Here is a 19394-nt window from a genome sequence, read left to right as displayed (position 1 = left end):
ATCATCCATTTCCAAAGCTCCCACCAGGTGCCGATCCAACTTCACTACCCGTGTCCCTCAACTTCAGTTCAATTGAACACAATTATTTGGGGAATGAAGGCATAGGTTAGTGCCAGAGATGGGGTTGGAAACTTGGGAGAAACTTTCTCAGCACAATGTGGTTATTTATTCTGAAATTGTATCAGCAAAGCAAGATTTCCTCTCAGTGGTGAGGTGTGAAATGTCATAGAACCAACCCTGATCTTCAAAAGAATCAAGACGTGAGGCACTCGCTCACTTTGGTGGAAGGAATGGGTCTCTTGGCATCACAGGACACTGGAAATCTCCAGGAATCACTCAGGCCTTCAAAATGAATTGCGGACCTTCAAGAAATATCAGCCTTTTTTGATTTGGGGAATCTTCTAATACAGCTGTTACTGGCTCAGACCAGTTCCCACTTGTTTCAATATTTGTCTCTCTCTGAATGGGCTTGATCTCTCAATACCTAGATCCATTATACTTGTCCTGAAGCAGAGTTGAGTGGTGTAAGCTTTTCCTCCTCTGTGTATATCTTTCTGGAATGAAGCTGTGGGGCAAGTAGTCTACCTGGATTTCCCACACAACATCCAAGGCAATATGAGCAGGAATGAGCAACATCAGTATTGGCTAGACAGGTCCATGAATGGGGTCTATGTTTAGAAAGACAAACCAAGGGGAACTTGTTACAAAATTATAGGTGCTCACATCCATTTACATAAATTGGTTGAATCCCTGGTCTTCTGAACAATTCCCTCTGTACAAGTGCACCTGACTCTCAAGAGGCTGTACCAAATGCCAAGATGTTCATGCATTGCAGAGAATACACATGAGATCATAGCATCACCATTAATGACAGATGCAATCTGTTGTTACATGTTAGAAAAAAGTGAGGATGCTCAAACCCAGCTAACTTAACAGAGTATTATGATTTTACTGAATATGTATCAGGGCTTTAGAACTGGTTCACAAGAAAAAAAATCATATTCAAAAGGAGAAGCCCCAAGATGAAAATTAGATTGTGTAAAATCAATATGTAGTGAGATAACAAATGACTGAAAATTGTTAATCTTTTCTGTCAATTTTATGATTAGACAATGCTCAGGTATGTGAAAAATAATTTCTCTCTCCTCTTAACTGCTGAAGAAACACAACTGTAACAGAACTGGAACTAAGAAAGTGCTTTCTTATAAATGGAAAAAACAAAGCAAGTTAATTTCAGTGCTTTCTTAAAAAATATATATATATATTAGTTACAGATGCACACGATGTCTTTATTTTACTTTATGTGGTGCTGAGGATCTAACCTAGTGCCTCATGCATGCTAGGTGTACTCTCGACCTCTGAGCTACAACCCCAGCCCAATGTCAGTGCTTTCTAAAGTGGTGGTGTACACTAGAACTTTCTGCGGAGATGGAAACATTCTCTGTTTGCCTAGGCCAGTAGCCAATTGCTGTTGGACACTTGAAGAATTGAAATTTTAATTTTGTTTCAACTTAATTCATTTTAATTTGAATAACCATGTTTGATGAGAAGCCACCATGTTGGTCAGTGCCAATGCAGAGCAAACTCTGACCCTGTACCACTGAACATTCCTGCCCTCAATATGCTGAAAAGGACACATTTATTTCTGAAAATATGTAAATCAATGGATGTTATCTTGATTAAAACTGCCACAAAATTGAGTAAAAGTAAAGCAGCAAAAAGATCTTCCCACAACCAATACTTTAATGAGCTTCATGCAAAAGCTGTAAGCAAAGCTGACCCATGTTCTGGCCTCTGATGTGATGCCCAGTTAACACCCCAGAGCATGTCTCTGTGTCCAACATGCTCCAGACGAAGGCTTCCACCTCATTGGTTTTCCAGTGAATTATAAATTCTAAAATGTCTCAGGCCTTAGCAGTTTACTGGATAATTCAAGAGAAAGCATTAAAGAAAGAGATGTATGAAGTGTTTGTTTTTCAAAGATATGGATTAGGAGAGACAGGGACAAGAGTTATCCCACCCCTCCCCCAAAGGGAAGCTTTAAGCAGATGGGTCAGTAGAAATGCCCACCACCATCTATCACTGAGGGGCTGGCAGCAGGGGGCATACTGTGTAACAAGATGTATAGGGAGCCAGGGAACGCCAAGAAGTGTCTCAGGATTTCTGAAAATTGTTTGCAGAAAAAACTGAAGACCTAGCCAAGCCCTCATCCTAGAGGAAGTGTCTCTGCAAATTATCCTCCAGGTTAGCTCTGCTCAGACAATTCCACAGCTACCCAGGTTTGCCTCAGAAAAGACCTTCTGACTAGCAGGAATGAAACTTTCTTGTGAATCTTACCTACAGGGTTTCTCAACTTCATTACTATTGACATTTGGGCTGGTGGGACGGTGTGGGAGGGTTACCTGTGCATTACAGAATGTTGAGCAGCGTCTCAACATTTAGGACAGGAAGTGAGGTGTAGGATCCAGTCCTTCTGCAATGATGATAACAAGAGTTCTAGTCCTTCCCCACTTTCTCTCCTTACTTCATGGCAGTATTCATCATCCATTCTGCCCTCTGCCCTTCAATGCCAACAGCACCCCAGCTACCAGTGTGATAAACAAAAATGTCTCCAGACAGTGCCAACCTCACTCCTGGCTGAGAAACCCCAGTCTCACATGGGCTCAGTAATCATTGTAAGGTTATGCTTAAGGGCATTTGGGAATTCCGAAGCCACAGATATAACCACCAGCATGATGAACATCCATTACAATGATGTATCAAGGATCTGATAGAGATCAAATGTCAAGTAAAAAGTTATAGCTCAGGAAGAAATTCTCCACCATAAGTGCCATGGACATTGCCCAAAGAGTTCTTACATTCTTAAGAAGAAAAACAAAAATCTCACCCTCTGTCTTGTGAGGAATTATGCAGCAATGGAGTATTTTCTGTAATGCAGGGGTCTTTAGAGCTGGAGCTGAAGAACTGAAGAAAAGGAGATGCGGACCTGAAAAAGACAGGAAAGGAACCAGAATCAGCAGCACAAAACAATGGAGGTGTCCCCAATAACAGGGAGCAAGATCCAACCAAAAATCTGCCCAAGATTCAGCAATAAATTGTACATGGAATTTTGACCCAAAAGTTCTATCTGAATTGTAAAAATCTAGAGTTTAGGAGAGACAATTAGAATTTTACCTTTTTCTCCAGTCTAACCAAAATGCAAAAAAAAAAAAAAAAAAAAAAAAGCAGAAACTCTCTCAGGAGACCAGATGCTATGGGATTCACACTTTCAGGTTAATGTTAGCATTGAACTTTCCCTGCAGAGCTTTCCATCAATACAAGCATTCAAACCGATGGACCCATTTATATGCAGATAATTCTATCTCCAGAGATCACAACACATTCACGTGAAAATGTCCTAATGGCTTCTACTGGAAGACCAAGTAGCAGAAGTCAGGGCCAACTGGTAGAAATAAAATGGTAGCCAGAGTGGCATGGAGGAGACTCCCAATGGGCAGCAGTCACAACTGAGGCAAAGCCCTGGGAGGATGCCCCTCTGCTACACTGGCCTGTCTACTCAAAGAAAGGCTGCCAAAAATGTTATTATCCAGATAAGGAGCTTTGTGAAAGGGAAATGATTGTCCAGATGCAAGTGCACCACCAATATATGGTTGTTCTCATTAAAGGACACATGATGTTTTATGAGAACTTGTAGAAATCATTTTCACTCCTAATCATTGGAAATATGTTACTTTATACACTGATATACTACCTTTCTTAAATAGCCCAGATGATATAAAGATGCTGTGGGTGCCATGAATCACTCACATAGAGAAATAACAGTCATTCCTTTGGATCATAAATGCACAAGGAAGGAATTCTAAGAAAAATAATATTTCCACTATTTTTCTCATTCAAGCATTCATTGGTGACAGACAGTAAGACTCTGGTTTTGTGGATGAGTGAACAGCAGGCCACTGAGCTGTGACTAACAGCACCCACCATGTCTCCAGGAAGACAGAAATGGATTCTATTCGAGGTCAGCATGAGTCCCCTTGGCACTATGTCTGGGCTGCCTTTGGCCACTTTCAATGGAGAACACAGATGACAGAGAACTCTCTCCTCAGGGGCCTTCCTAGCCAGTAAGGGGAATGCGAAGGGACAAAGGCATAGAGTAGATGCCTTGATTTGGGCAGATGAAGGAAGGAAGGTAGGTAGAAGAATTTTGCTCAAGAAATTTAATAATTAGAGTATTTTTAACAGCTCAAACTGGCTTATGCAATTAGTTGAGTCTACTTCTCCAAACTCTCATAATTGTAAATCTAAAAGGGCTTCAGGTATCTTTAGAAAAATGTCTCAATGAGTCAACAAATATCTAGGTATTTTCTGTTGCTCCCAGGAATGGTTTATTGCATGGTATTACTGGGAAAGCCCACTATTTCGAAGACCTTGATCCTATTATTTAACTACCCTATGCTTCCATTTCCTCAACTGTGTCATACAGATTTAAAGAAAACAACACACACACACACACACACACATGCACACACCCATCAGCTTTGATGCATTAAATAAGATGTAAATGTAAAAGAATGAGTTTGATTACTGATGCAATCATTTTCATTAGACTGTGAGTTCCTTATGAATGGCCGCCATGTTGTTTTTATCCACCATAAGTAGTACCCAATTGAATGTAGGTTCTTAATAAATATTTAATAATGGATGGTTTAAAACCCAGTAATCATAACTTATTTGGCTGAGAATAACTTTTTTTTGACTCAAACAAAACAGTTTTCTAAGCCATTACAATGTTCTTAGAATCACCATTGTCCCTCTGAAGAGTGGTTAGTGCAGTGCAGGTTCCTTGGAAAGCCTAACCTTGAGGGTCTCAGAACAGCACAGGGCAACACCATGTTACACAACACACAGGATTTGCCTTCTTGCCATTAAGGAGGAAATTTGGAAATGGGGGAAGGGTCCAAAGTCCATTTTATCCTCTCTGCAGTGGCCACATATAGCTGATTTCATTATTGCTTAATATGCTGTTGCACTTTGTAACACATAGTATTTTATGATTGTAGTTGAGCATTACGAAATGGTTTCTAAACTATTTTATATAGTTATATTATTTTTCTAAAAAGCCAAAAATAAAATGAGTTTCACCAGGAAATTTCCCAAGAGACTTCAGGCCATTCAAAATTTAAACTTGACACCACCCTGATAGTATTTCTCACTGTCTCAAATTCATTCTTCTTCCCAAAGAGGGGAGAACAGAGGAACCCCTTTAAGTCCTGTTACTCGGCAGGATCCCTGACATGCATCCTGGAACACAAACTTAGCATAGAGGAGACTCAGGATGACCCAGAATACACATTTCATAGCTTGGCAATAAAAACTACAGTCCACAGAGCTGAAAGCCTGGCCTGTTTCCTTTGGCGTAATTAAGGGAGAAAGTAGTGATGAGATCTATATTATTCCTGACCTTTTCTCTTCTGAAAAAAGAAATCCCCTTGACATTTTTCTGACTTCACATCTGTGTGGTTTCATAAATTTCAACAGTGTCTGGCTCCCTCATGTCTCAACAAACTCTGTACATGCATTTGCAAAATTCACCCATGCCCATAAACTTATAAGCAGGCAATATTTATTTTGAATAATTTGGAAATTCAAAAAGAGGATAACAAATTAAAAGTTGTATGTAATCCCATTTTCCAGAGACACCCAAAGCTAACATTTAAAGAACTTGCTTTCAGGGTTGTTGTTGTTGTTTTTTTTCCTACATATAGTGAATATTTTTCTAAGTCAGGTGTACCTATGGATCTATGCATGTACGGACACACATTCTCACACATAAGGTGTTTTTCTTCAGATTTTTCAACTTAGCCATCTCGTTAGCATTTCCTGTGTTATTTACTATTCTTGTACAACATAATTTTAGTGTTGATCATCATATTCCATTATATGAATTGCCGCATTAAGCTTGACAGTCCATCTATTGATGGAGATCTAGGAGATTTCTGGGTTTTTATTGAAGTAAGTAACAAATGCCGAGAGTACTGGTATTTAAGTTTGTGTGTGCCTCTGCCTATTTCCTTAGGATTGATTCTTAAAAGTAGAGTCATGGGTCTAGAATTTTCTTGGACCACCATCCTCTTGCTGGAAGAAAGACTGTCTAATACTGTAACTTTCGGTTACAGGCAAGAACAAATTTTTATTGCTGCCAGTCCTGATATTAGCTAAGGTTTAAATCCTCAAGCAATAAGTTTTAAAGAGCTAGAATAATGGATATGATCCAACCCCACCACTGTCAAGGAATCCTGCTGCCATGAAAATTAGGGAGACAAGTTCATGCCAGACTGAGAGATTCAGCTTATTTCCCATACCTCTGCCACAACTCTCCAGACCTTCCAGTTCTTTCTAGATCCAAATACTTGACAACCCTATGCTGCTTTTTGCAATATTACTGAGGAAGAAAAGTAACTAAAACTGTTGCAGATATGAAGCACCTCATATATTAACACTTCTGTGAGAATTTACATTTTTAAAGACCAGAAATGAGAATGGACAGTTTGGGGAGGTGGAGGCTGGGTATCAGAGGCAGAGGAAGAGATTTGCTCTCAGTCTCTCTCAAGCCCTGTGGCGTGTAGGCACCACAGACACGGCCATGGCTGAGGTCAGCTCTCCTTGGCAGTGGGACACAGAGCCGGTAACACAAAATGAAAAGTGCTATCTCTGATCTGTGTGGCAACCAAACTCACATCCATGCACTTTCCAAAGGATGTCTCCAAGCTTCCCTGAGGAAACCCAAGAGCAGGCAGGAAAGCAGAGGGATGAGTGCAGAGGAGAGGTGGCATAAGCCATGCAGAGCTCCATGTGGAGCTACACCCAGGGCCAGCCTGCAAGTGGGACCAGGAAAAATCAGCAGAAGGCAGAGGGTTGGAAGGCAGTCAGTAGCCCTGTGAGACCAGGTCAGGGAAGGACCCCAATGCATGTGTGGGGACCAAGTATGTGAAAACCAAGCTGAGCCACGAGACCCTCCCTGCCCCAGAGCCTGCACCACAGCTGGGCTGTTTGGAGGCAGCTGAGGAGCCCTGCCATAACCAGAGCAGGGGATAGGCTGCAGAAAACAGAGACATGTTTCCATCTGGGGCCAGCTCTTCACATCCCCATTGCCTGACGGTATCCCTAAAGTGTCCTAGAAGGAAAGGGGATTCTCCCCCACTCATTATTGCTAGGATTCTGTTTGATAAGGATTAATAACAACCATGGATCATTAAAGTGAATGCTTTCTGCATCCAGGATCTGTGCCTATCACCTTATGATCTCATTTACCCCTCATGATAACTCTAAAGGTAGATAATTTTCTCTCCATTTGAAAAGGAGCAAATATAATTCAAAGAAGTCAGGCCCTGGGTGGGCCCCCAGCTGCTAAGGGCAGAGCAGCATGTGCCTAGTTCCTGATACCAGTCTTCAGCCCTTCCTTCCCACCAGGAGGCAATGCATCTGAGAGGTGGTGCTAGGCAGGGAGCCCTCCATGCAGATGACCACAAAGAGGCCTTGACGGATCAGTCAAGCAGCAGTCACAGCCAACATGACCCCCCATTCTTCTCTGCCAGTCAGGGAGAACAATGAGGTTTCACACACACACACATCTCTCTCTCTCTCTCTCTCTCTCTCTCTCTCTCTCTCTCTCTCACACACACACACACACACACACACACACACACACACACTTCATTGTCCCAACCTACCTTCTCAGGAAAGAAAAGCAAACCAGCAGACAAAAGCATAGCTGAGTTTGCCCCAAAAGTGGCCACCTGGAACACAGCCAGGTGAGGAAGAAACACGAGCAGGAAGCTATTACCCATTTATGTGCAATTTTCAGAAGGCTTGGAAGAAGACTGCGATTTCTTACCTGAATACAATCAGAGCCTCTGAGACTCTCATCATCATTCTGTCTGAGCTGAGATAGGCTTTTTAAGTTCAGTTTAGCACAGAAAGGAAAGTGATGTCCACAGCTGAGCTGCTTGGAAGCAACCTCTGTACACTCTTCTTCAGGATAAGCCCCCACCACACAGTGCACAGTAAAACAGGAAGGAAGCAAGGTGATCTCATTGGCATCTACATTTCTGAGTTATGGGGGACAAAAACATACAGGGAAGGGCATGGTAATGTAAGACAACATGAAAAGTGCTATCTCTACTCTGATCTATGTGGCAACCAAACTCACATCAACACACTTTCAAAAGGATGTCTCCAAGCTTCCCTAAGGAAACACAAGAGCAGGCAGAAAGGCAGAGAGCTGAGCGCAGAGGAGAGGTGGCATAAGCCATGCAGAGCTCCATGGGGAGCTACACCCATGGTATTCTTGGCTCTGATGGGCTGTGACCTGTGTCTTCCCAGCGCATAGCCTACACACTGAGACATGCATGGGCCGCTAGCCTAAGCCACAGTTTCCTCACTGTGGATGCTGGACAAGACACTAACCCCACATGTCCCCATCTACTCATCTGTAAGGGAGAAGACCAATGGTCATTACTTCACACAGTTACTGTGAGGATTAAACGGGTGAGTCCAGGGCATGTGCAAGATCTAGGACATGACTATGGTTTAGCGTTCCAGCCAAACAACAAACTCTGCCCAAAAACCCCAAGGAGTTGGGCATATCTGTCCCACATTTTGGCCTGCCCCATGGCCTTGCTGAGCACAGGGTCCACATCTTCCACTTGCCTGCTCTTCAAGCTTTGTTGAGCACCTCTTCACAGTAGAATTCCCTCCCTCTGGTCATCTCTCCACTAGCTCTTGCCCTCTTAGGGGAGGGTTTATCACAGTTGTTGGGCAGAGCCATCCTTCCCACTGTCCACTCTAGAAGTGAGAGGTGTAGTGTTCAGGACAGTGACACAGAGCAGGTGATGGCCATGAACTCCATGATATTGCTGACTCTTATGACAACCTTAGGATTAAAATATACCAAAAAGTCTTTTTGCTGATAAAAGAGGAGGAAATAACACTCTTTTTTATTTGTTCTTTTTAGACATACATGTAAATAGAGTATATTTTGACATATAAAACACATGGAGTACAACTTATTCTAATGAGGATCCCATTCTTGTGGTTGTACATGATGTGGAGTTTCACTGGTAGATGTATTCCTATATGAGCATAGGAGAGTTATGTCTGATTCATTCTACTGTCTTTCCTATTCCACCTCCCCTCCCTTCCCTTCATTCCCCTTTGCTTAGCCCACTGAACTTCTGTTCTTCCCTCTCCAGGCCCATTATTGTGTGTTAACATCTGCACATCAGAGAAAACATTTGGCCTTTGGTATTTTGGGACTGGCTTATTTCACTTAGCATGATAGTCTCCAGTTCCATCCATTTATTGGCAAATGCTTTAATTTCATTCTTCTTTATGGTTGAATAATATTCCATTGTGTGTGTATGTGTGTGTGTGTGTGTGTGTGTGTGTGTGTATATATATATATATATATATATATATATATCACATTTTCTTTACCCATTCATCAGTTGCAGGGCACCTAAGTTGGTTCCACAGCTTAGCTATTGTGAATTAAGTTGCTATAAACATTGTTATGGCTATGTCATGTAGTATGCTGCTTTTAAGTCCTTTGGGTATATACTGAGGAGCGGGATAACTGAGTCAAATGGTGGTTCCTTTCCACATTTTCTGAGGACTCTCCATACTGCTTTCCAGAGTGATTGCACCAATTTGCAGTCCCACCAGCAATGTATGAGCGTGATTTTTCCCCACATCCTCACCAACATTTATTGTTATGCGTATGCTTGATAATTGCCATTCTGACTGGAGTGCAATGAAATCTCAGTGTAGTTTTAATTTGCATTTATCTAATTGCTAGAAATGTTGACCATTTTTTTCATGTATTTGTTAACTGATCATATTTCTTCTTCTGTGATGTGTCTGTTTGGTTCCTTTGCCCATTTGCTGATTGGGTTATTATTTTTTTTGGCAGTGGGGAGGGGGTTAAGTTTTGAGTTCTTTATATATCCTGGAGATTAATGTTCTTTCTGAGGTATAGATGGCAATGATTTTCTCCCATTCTGCAGCTCTCTCTTCACACTCTTGATTATTTCCTTTGCTGTGAAGAAGCTTTTTAGTTCAATAAAATCCCGTTTATTGATTCTTGATTTTATTTTCTGCACTTTAGGAGTCTTCTTGAGAAAGTTGGTTCCTAAACCAACATGTTGTAAAGTCGAGCCTTATATTTTCTTCTAGTAGGCACAGGGTTTTTCTGGTCTAATGCTTAGGTTCTAGATACACTTTGAGTTGAATTTCATGCAGGATGAGAGGGGTTAAATTTCATTCTGCTGCATATGGGTTTCCAATTTTCCCAGCACGATTTGTTGAAAAGGCTATCTTTCCTCCAATGTATGTTTTTGGCATCTTTGTCTAGTATAATATAACTATATTTATGTGGGTTTGACTCTGGGTCTTCTATTCTGTTCCATTGGTCTTCATGTCTGTTATGGTGCCAATACCATGCTGTTTTTTTGTTACTATTGCTCTGTAGTATACTTTAAGGTCTGGATTTGTGATGCCACCTGCTTCACTCTTCTTGCTACAGATTGCTTTGGCTGCTCTGGGTCACTTATGTTTTCAAATAAATTTCATTGCTTTTTCTATTTCTTTAAGGAATGTCATTGGAATTTTGATTGGAATTGCATTAAATCTGTAGAGTGCTTTTGGTATTATGGTCATTTTAACAATATTAATTCTGCCTATCCAAGAACAGGGAGATCTTTCCATCTTCTAAGGTCTTATTTAATTTCTTTCTTTGGTGTGCTGTAGTTTTCATTATAGTGGTCTTTCACCACTTTTGTTAAGTTGATTCCCAAGGTTTTTTTTTTTATGTTTTTGTTTTTGTATTTTTGAGGTTATTTTAAATGGGGTAGTTATCCTAATTTCTCTTTCAGAGGATTCATCACTGATGTACAGAAATGCATTTGATTTATGGGTGTTGATTTTATATCTTACTATTTTACTGAATTCATTTATTAGTTCTAGAAGTTTTCTGGTGGAGTTTTTTGGATCCTCTAAGTATAGAATTATATTGTCAGCAAAAAGTGATACTTTGAGTTCTTCTTTTCCTATTCATATCCCTTTAATTTCTTTCATCTGTCTAATTGCTCTGGCTAGAGTTTCAAGGACTATGTTGAATAGAAGAGGTGAAAGAGGGCATCCCTGTTTTGTTCCAGTTTTTAGAGGGAATGCTTTCAATTTTTCTCCATTTAGAATGATGTTAGCCTGGGACTTAGCATAGATAGTTTTTACAATGTAGAGCTATGTTCCTATTATCCCTAATTTTTCTAGTGTTTTGGACATGAAGGGATGCTGTATTTTATCAAATGCTTTTTCTGCATCTATTGAGATGATCATATGATTCTTATCATTAAGTCTATTGATGTGATGAATTACATTTATTGATTTCCATATGTTGAACCAACCTTGTGTCCCCCGGATGAACCCCACTTAATTGTGGTGCACTATCTTTTTAATATACTTTTGTAATCAATATGCCAGAATTTTATTGAGAATTTTTGCATATATGTTCATTAGAGATATTGGTCTTAACTTTGCTTGATGTGTCTTTGTCTGGTTTTGGAATCAGGGTGATATTGGCCTCATAGAATGAGTTTGGAAGTGTTCCCTCTTTTTCTATTTTATGGAATAATTTGAGGAGCATTGGTATTAGTTCTTCCATGAAGGTCTTATAGAACTCAGCTGTGAATCCACCTGGTCCTGGGCTTTTCTTGGTTGGTAGGGTTTAGATGGCATCTTCTATTTTATTGCTTGAAATGGATCTGTTTAACTTGTGTATATTGTTCTGATTCAGTTTGGGTAAATCACATGACTCAAGAAATTTGTTGAGTCTTCGATATTTACTGTTTTATTGAAGTACAAATTTTCAAAATGGTAGGTAATTATCTTCTGTATTTCTGAGTGTCCATCATAATATTTCCTTTTTCATCACATATGTTAGTGATTTGAGTTTTCTCTCTCTTTCTCTTCATTAGCATGGCTAAAGGTTTATTAATTTTATTTATTTTTTCAAAGAACCAACTTCTCGTTTTGTCAATTTTTTCAATTGTTTCTTTTGCTTCAATTTCATTTATTTCAGCTCTGATTTTAATCATTTCCTGTCTTCTAGTAATTTGGGTGTTGATTTGTTCTTCTTTTTCTAGGGCTTTGAAATATAATGTTAGGTCATTTATTTGTTGACTTTTTATTCTTTTAAGGAATGAACTCCATGCAATGAACTTTTCTTAGTACTGCCTTCATGGTGTCCCAGAATTTTTTTAAAGTATTTATTTTTTAGTTGTAGTTTAGTTGTACCTTTATTATTTTATTTATTTATATTTATGTGGTGCTGAGGATTGAACCCAGGGCATCACATGTGCTAAGCGAGTACTCTACTGCTGAGCCACAACCCCAGTCCCCAGAGATTTTGATATGTTGTATCAAGTGTTCTCATTTACCTCTAAGAATTTTTTAATATTGTCTCTGATGTCTTCTGCAATCCGTGCATCATTCAATAGCATATTATTTAGTCTCTAGGTATTGGAGTAGCTTCTTTTTTTATTTTACCATTGATTTCTAATTTTATTCCATTATGATCTGATAGAATGCAGGGTAGTATCTGTATCTTTTTTGTATTTGCTAAGAGTACTTGGTGGCATAATATATGGTCTGAATTAGAGAAGGATCCATGTGCTGCTGAGAAGAAAGTATATTCACTCATTGATGGATAAAATATTCTGCATATGTCTGTTAGATCTAAATTATTGATTGTATTATTGAGTTCTATAGCTTTTTGTTTGTTTGTTTGTTTAGCTTTTGTTTAGAAGCTATCCAGTGGGGAGAGAGTGGAGAGAGAGAGTGGTGAGAGAGGTGTGTTAAAGTCACCCAGTACTATTGTGTTCTTCTCTATTTAACTCTTGAACTTGAGAAGAGTTTGTTTCATAAATGCAGATGCTCCATTGTTTGGGGCATATATATTTATAATATTTATGTCTTGTTGATATGTTTCCCTTAAGCAGTATGAAATGACCTTCTTTATCTCTTTTGACTAACTTTGGCTTGAAGTCTATTTTATTTGATCTGAGGATGGAAACCCCTGCTTGTTTACACAGTCCATGTGAGTGTTATATTTTTACCCAACCTTTTACCTTCAGTCTGTGGATTAATTTTCCTATCAGTCTCTTGAAGGCAGCATATTGTTGGGACTTTTTTTTTAAATCCAATCTGCCAGTCTATGTCTTTTTATTGATGAGTTTAGGCCATTAACATTCATGGTTTTTATTGAAACAAGCTTTGTATTCCTGGTAATTTTTGTTTATTTTTGGTTTTTAACTTGACTTGGTTTCTCATTTGATTGGTTTTTTCCTTTAGTGTAATGCCTCTCTTCAGTTTGCATTTTCATTGTTGTTTTCATTTCCTCCTCATGGAATATTTTGCCAAGGATGTTCTATAGTACAGGCTTTCTAGTTGTTAATTCTTTTAACTTTTGTTTATCATGGAAGGTTTTCATTTTATCATCAAAACTGAAGCTTAATTTTGATGGATGTCAGATTCTTGGTTGGCTTCCATTTTCTTTCAGAGCTTGGTATAGTTATTCCAAGATCTTCTAGCCTTGAGAAATCTGCAGGTATCCTAATTGCTTTTCCCCTATATGTGATCTGATTCCTTTCTCCTGTGCTTTTAAAATTCTCTTCTTGTTCTGTATGCTAGGCACTTTCATCATAATGTGCTTTGAGGTAGATTTGTTGTAATTTTGTACATTTGGTGTCCTCTTGTATTTGATTTTCCAATTCATTTTTCAGGTTTGGAAAATTTCCTGATAATATTTCATTGAATAGATTTTTCATTCCTTTGGTTTGTAACTCTAGACCTTCCTCCATCCCAATAATTCTTTTTGTTGTTGTTGTTTTAATTAGTTACACATAACAGTACGATGACCTTGACATATCATACATTTGAATCAGATGGGATATAATTTCTCATTTTTCTGAGTATAGGGTTGCAGAATCATATTAGTCATGCATTCACATATATGCACACAGTAATAATAATGTCTGTTTCATTCTACTATCCTTCCTATCTCCCCAACCCCTCCCCTCCCCTCCCATCACTTCTCTCTACCTAATCTAGGGTAATGCTATTCTTTTTTTCCCCTCACATCTTCATACATGTATTTTGTATAACAATGAGGGTCTCCTTCCACCATCCATGCAATTCCCTTTCTCCCTCCTTTTCCTCCCACCCTTCTTCCCTATGTAGAGGTAATCTTCTTCCCATGCTCTTCCTCTCTTCCCCATTTTGAGTCACCCCCCTTATATCAGGGAAGATATTCAGCATTTGTTTTTTTGGGATTGGCTAACTTCACTTAGCATAATTTGCTCTAATGCCATCCATTTCCCTGCAAATGCCATGATCTTATATTTTAGTGCTGAGTAATATTCCATTGTGTATATACGCCACATTTTTTTTTATCCATTCATCCATTGAAAGGCATCTAGGTTGGTTCCACAGTTTAGCTATTGTGAATTGTGCTGCAATAAACATTGATGTGGCTGTGTCCCTGTAGTATGATGTTTTTAGGTCTTTGGGGTGTAGTCTGAGAAGAGGAATAGCTGGGTTAAATGGTGGTTCCATTCCCAGCTTTCCAAGGAATCTCCATACTGCTTTCCAAATTGGCTGCACCCCAATAATTCTTATATTTGGTCATTTCATGTTATCCCATATTTCTTGGATGTTCTGCTAATGGTTTCTTACCATTTTCACTGGGTGGTCAACTTTATTTTTAAGATTATATATTTTGTCTTCATTGTCTGTGGTTCTGTCTTCCAAGTGATCTAATCTGTTGGTGCTGCTTTTTACTGAGTTTTTAATTTGGCTTATTATTTCCTTCTTTTCAAGGATTTCTGTTCACTTTTTTCCAGAATCTCTATTTCCTTATTGAAGTAATCTTTTGCTTCCTGTATTTGCTTATGTAGCTCTTTATTGAAATGATCTTTTGCTGTCTGTATTTGCTCTCTTATATCATCCTTTAATTCACAGAACATTTTAATTATTTACATCCTGAATTCCTTTTCTGTCACTTCTTCTGTTGTACTGGCCATGGATTCTAATAATGTGGTATCTTGGTTTGTTTGGGGCACTTTCTTCCCTTGTTTTTTTCATGATGCTTATGTGTCTTCCCTCCTAGAACTGCAGATCTGAGGTGTTACAGTTTTTACCCTATAGACTTACGGCTTCCCTGCAGGGTTCCAATACCTCTCCTTTAAGGAGGAGATCAATATTAACAGATCCCAATACAAACCATATACAGCCTTAAACCAAATAACGTCTATTAAGATGTTTAAAGTTTAGTCACAATAGGCAGAAATGGTGAGTTCAATTATTAGCTACAATATAAACAGTAGGTCTACAAAATTGTCTACAGTTTCAAATGGTGGACAAAGAGAGAACAGAGTGGGGGTTGTAAAATGAAAAGTTAAGGAGGTAGGAAGTGAGGATATAGAGTTATTAGATCTTAGGAAGCATGAAAGAGGAATCAAAAGGAGTTGGCTAGTAGCAGGAGAAAGGAGATTTGGGGGAGACAAGTAAATGGGAAGATAATAGAGTACAAAAAACAAATAAACATAAAAATTAAGAAATGTAAAAATAAAAAAGAATATACAACACAACTGTAATATACTATTCAGACATCCCAATCCTCAGTAGCCTAATGCATGAAAAGTAGTTGGTTTCCCAAATGTTGGGGATGTGAGGGAGGGAAAAGAGAAAAAGAAAGAAAAGAATCTCAAAAGAAAATTAAAGAATTGTTTCTGTTGGAGTTCAGTGTCTTTCCTGCTTCCCTTCTCATCCAGTAGGTGGGGTTGTCTGTTGTTTGCCGGTATCTCCACTCTCAGGATGGTGAAGGTTTTTCCGGTGGGAGGGTTGGTGTTGGAGGTGGAACTCCTAGAGGTGGGGTATAGCACTTGCTGGTCCCAGTTGGAAGACTGTACCCCAAGGATCTCCTCTGGGGCCCACTCAGGTGTTGTGGGTATCTGGCCTTATCTCCTTATACTGCCTGTAGACCTCACAATTCCTGGTCTCTAATTTAGTCTCTAAACTGTTTCTCACTCACCCCCTACCTTTCTACTTCCTAATCAGGAACCTCTCTCTCCGAGGTCTGGTGGGCTGCACTTTGGGGCCTGTGCACCTATCCTAGAGAGCTATTTTTGTATCGGGCAGTTTAGGACCAGGCTTTGAGAGATACAAACTGGCCACATAGCTGCAAGTGCTGTGCCAGGTTAGTGGCTGTGGAGAAGGGGCTAGAGGTAACTTGATATTGTTTCTAGGCTCCAGCTGGTGTCCCAAGCTGGAAGTTGCCCCAATTAAAGATTGTAATGGCAGTAGTGAGGATAACCCAGAAGGCCACAAAGGTGTCCCAAGATGGAGGCAGCCACTTTCAGAGATGGGGCATTGAGGTGGGCCAGGTGATGGTGTTGGAATTGTATTTTAAGATGCAGTTCAGTGGCATTCAGTGCTGTGGCCAGCAGTTGCTTCCAGACCCTCTCTGGTGTCCTCAGGTACAGGCTACCACATAGAGGGGGCTATGATGGAGGTTGCAGTGTCCCAACATGAAGGCAACCAAGGGAGCCCCAGGTTGGTAGATGGGGTCCACATAGGAGCAACAGCCAGTGTTCCTATGTGGGTGGGCAGTCAAAGGCACTGATGCCAGGGATCCTGCTTGGAATCTGTGGCCAGGGATCCTGAGTGGGCAAGCCACTAGGGGTCCTGTATGGGCACAGTGGGCGGGATTCCTGCACAGGAGCAGCAGGTCCTCTAATAACTCTCAGAGAAACAGTCTTCCCACTGCTTGAATCCAAGGTCATGGATCAACAAAGACTGCAGCACCCCTCTAGGTGGCCATCTTGGATCCCCACGAGAAGATAATTATTAATCCATATTAATAGACATGCAATGAATAAAAATGTAATTGTTAATGTAAATAACACAAAAGTGGGGAGCAACAGAGATTTACAGCACAATTTTATATGCAATTTAAGTTAAATTGGTATCAATTCAAATTAGATTGGTATAAGGATGTTATGTGTAATTGACACTGTAAGCACAAAGAAAATATCTGAAGCATATACACAAAAAGAATTGAAATAAGAATAAAAACAAAACAAATAAGTTAAACTCAAAAGGAAAGCAGTGACAGAGGAAAAAACTATAAGACATACAGAAACAAATAGCAAAACACAAATGTAACTTTTGTATCAGTAATTACATTAAATGTAAATGAACTAAATTCTGTAATCAAAATCCACAAACTGGTAGAGTTACTTAAAACAAATCCTAATTCAACTAAAGACTGGCTATAAGAAATTCACATAGGTTGAAAGTGAAAGGATGGAAAAAGATATTCCATATAAATAGTAACCAAAAGGGAGCTGGGGTAGCTAAAATGGACTTTAAGTCAAAAACTTATAAAAGCCAACATGATAAAAAAGTCAATTCCCCAAGAAAATGCATCAGTTATAAACAATATGCATCAAACATCAGAACTCCAATATACATGAAGCAAACATGGACAGAACTGAAGGAAAAATAGCTCTACAGTACCGGGTGCAGATACTAATATCTTACTTTCAGTCATGGATATTACAACCAGATAAGAGATCAATAAGGCAATAGATTGAACAACAGTATAAGCCAGTTGGACCTACCAGACCACCCAGAATACTCCACTCAACAATAATAGAATACATTTTTTCTCATGCGCATATAGAACATTTTCCAGGATAGATCACATGTTAGGTTACAACATGTTTTAATAAATATTAGAAGATCAAAAAAATACAAAGTACCTTTTCCAGTCACTCTGGAAGTGAACTAGATAGAAATCAATAACAGAAGGAAAACTGAAAAATTTACCAAAAACTGTGAATATTAAACAGCATACTCTTAAACAATGCATCAAAGGGGAAATTAGCAAGTATTTCTTATAGGCTGAACTGTGTTGCCTCAAATCCATATATCAAAGCCCTAACCCTTTGTGCTTCACAATATGAGTGTATTTGGATAAAAGGTATTTAAAGAGATGGTTAAGTTAAAGTGAGGCCCTTATGGTATATCTTCAACCTGATTGATATCCTTCTAAGAAGAGGAAATTTGAACACAGAGAGACATCAAGAGCACAAAATCAGACAGAGATGAGCATGTGAAGAGGCAGCAAGAAGGGGTCATCTTCAAGCTAAAAAAAAAGAAAAGAAAAGAAAGAAAGAAAGCTCAGCAAAAAAAATGCTGAATGACTTCTTGGAATTTAGGATGTTGATCCATAATATGCTGGGGGTTAGGGCTGGGAGGATTAAATGAACTCTAGATAGGGCAAATGGGAAAAGGGAAGGGAGGGGGAATGGGGTAGGAAAGATGGTAGGATGCAATGGTTATCACTACCCTAAGTACATGTAAGAAGACAAGAGGATGTGACTCTACTTTGTGTAAAACCAGAGATATGAAAAATTGTGCTCTATATGTGTAATATGAATTTTAACGCATTCTATTGTCATATATAACAAATCAAAATAAAAAGAATTTAAAAGAGCTCAGGAAACCAAGCCTATAAATGCCTTTATCTTGAACTGCTAGTCACAAGAATGATAAGAAAATAAATTGTAGTTGTTTAAGCCACCCAGTCTGTGGTATTTTGTAACAGCAGTCCCAGAAAACTAATATAATACCCTGAGACCCACTGGAAATAGGTCAGAGCATATCAAAACTCATGGGTTGTGGTTAAAAAAAAAAGTACCAAAAAAGGAAATTTACAGTTATAAATACTGACATTAAAAAAGAAGAAAGATCTCAGATCTACAACCTAACATATTTTTGAGAGAGATTTGACAGGATAGATAGATGAATGGAAGGATGCATGGATAAGACAGAGATAAGTGTGTGTATATGGGCATGTATACACACACACACACACAAATGCACACACAAGTGCAAGAATTACAAATTTGAAATTCCACAGAGTAGTCCCCATATTTAGAAGGAAAATGTTGGGAGCCATTTGGTTAGTGAGTATATGGGGGTTTATGGAAACAAACTTCATAATCTATTCATATTTTGCTTATAACATTGGTCTATAGTAGACATTATATTTATTTTTAAAGGAAGAATAAACAAATTGAACAGAAGGTAAACTTGTATCATAAAAATGGTATGGAGATAATTAGAAACAAAATGGGATTTCGAGAAATTATGGAATGTGCTCAATATACACAAACAAATGTAATTCACCACATAAGTAGAATAAAGGGGAAAAAATCACAGTAACCTCAATAGATGTAGAGAAAGCCTTCAACAAAATTCAGCACCCATTC

At 39.0% G+C, this 19394-nt stretch overlaps 1 protein-coding gene across 1 annotated transcript in view; it reads right to left on the bottom strand.

Annotated features, from left to right (window-relative positions):
* The window catches only part of Oca2 (OCA2 melanosomal transmembrane protein), a 336227-nt gene that overhangs the window by 266103 nt on the left and 50730 nt on the right, over positions 1 to 19394 (bottom strand). The window contains exon 2 of the mRNA XM_027925820.2: positions 2888 to 2986. Within this exon, the coding sequence (XP_027781621.2) occupies positions 2888 to 2986 (99 nt within the window). The remainder of the gene's footprint in view (positions 1 to 2887; positions 2987 to 19394) is intronic.

This window comes from Marmota flaviventris, chromosome 2 (assembly GCF_047511675.1).
Source record: "Marmota flaviventris isolate mMarFla1 chromosome 2, mMarFla1.hap1, whole genome shotgun sequence".
NCBI lineage: Eukaryota > Metazoa > Chordata > Mammalia > Rodentia > Sciuridae > Marmota > Marmota flaviventris.
This window is presented reverse-complemented; position numbering and strand designations above follow the sequence as displayed.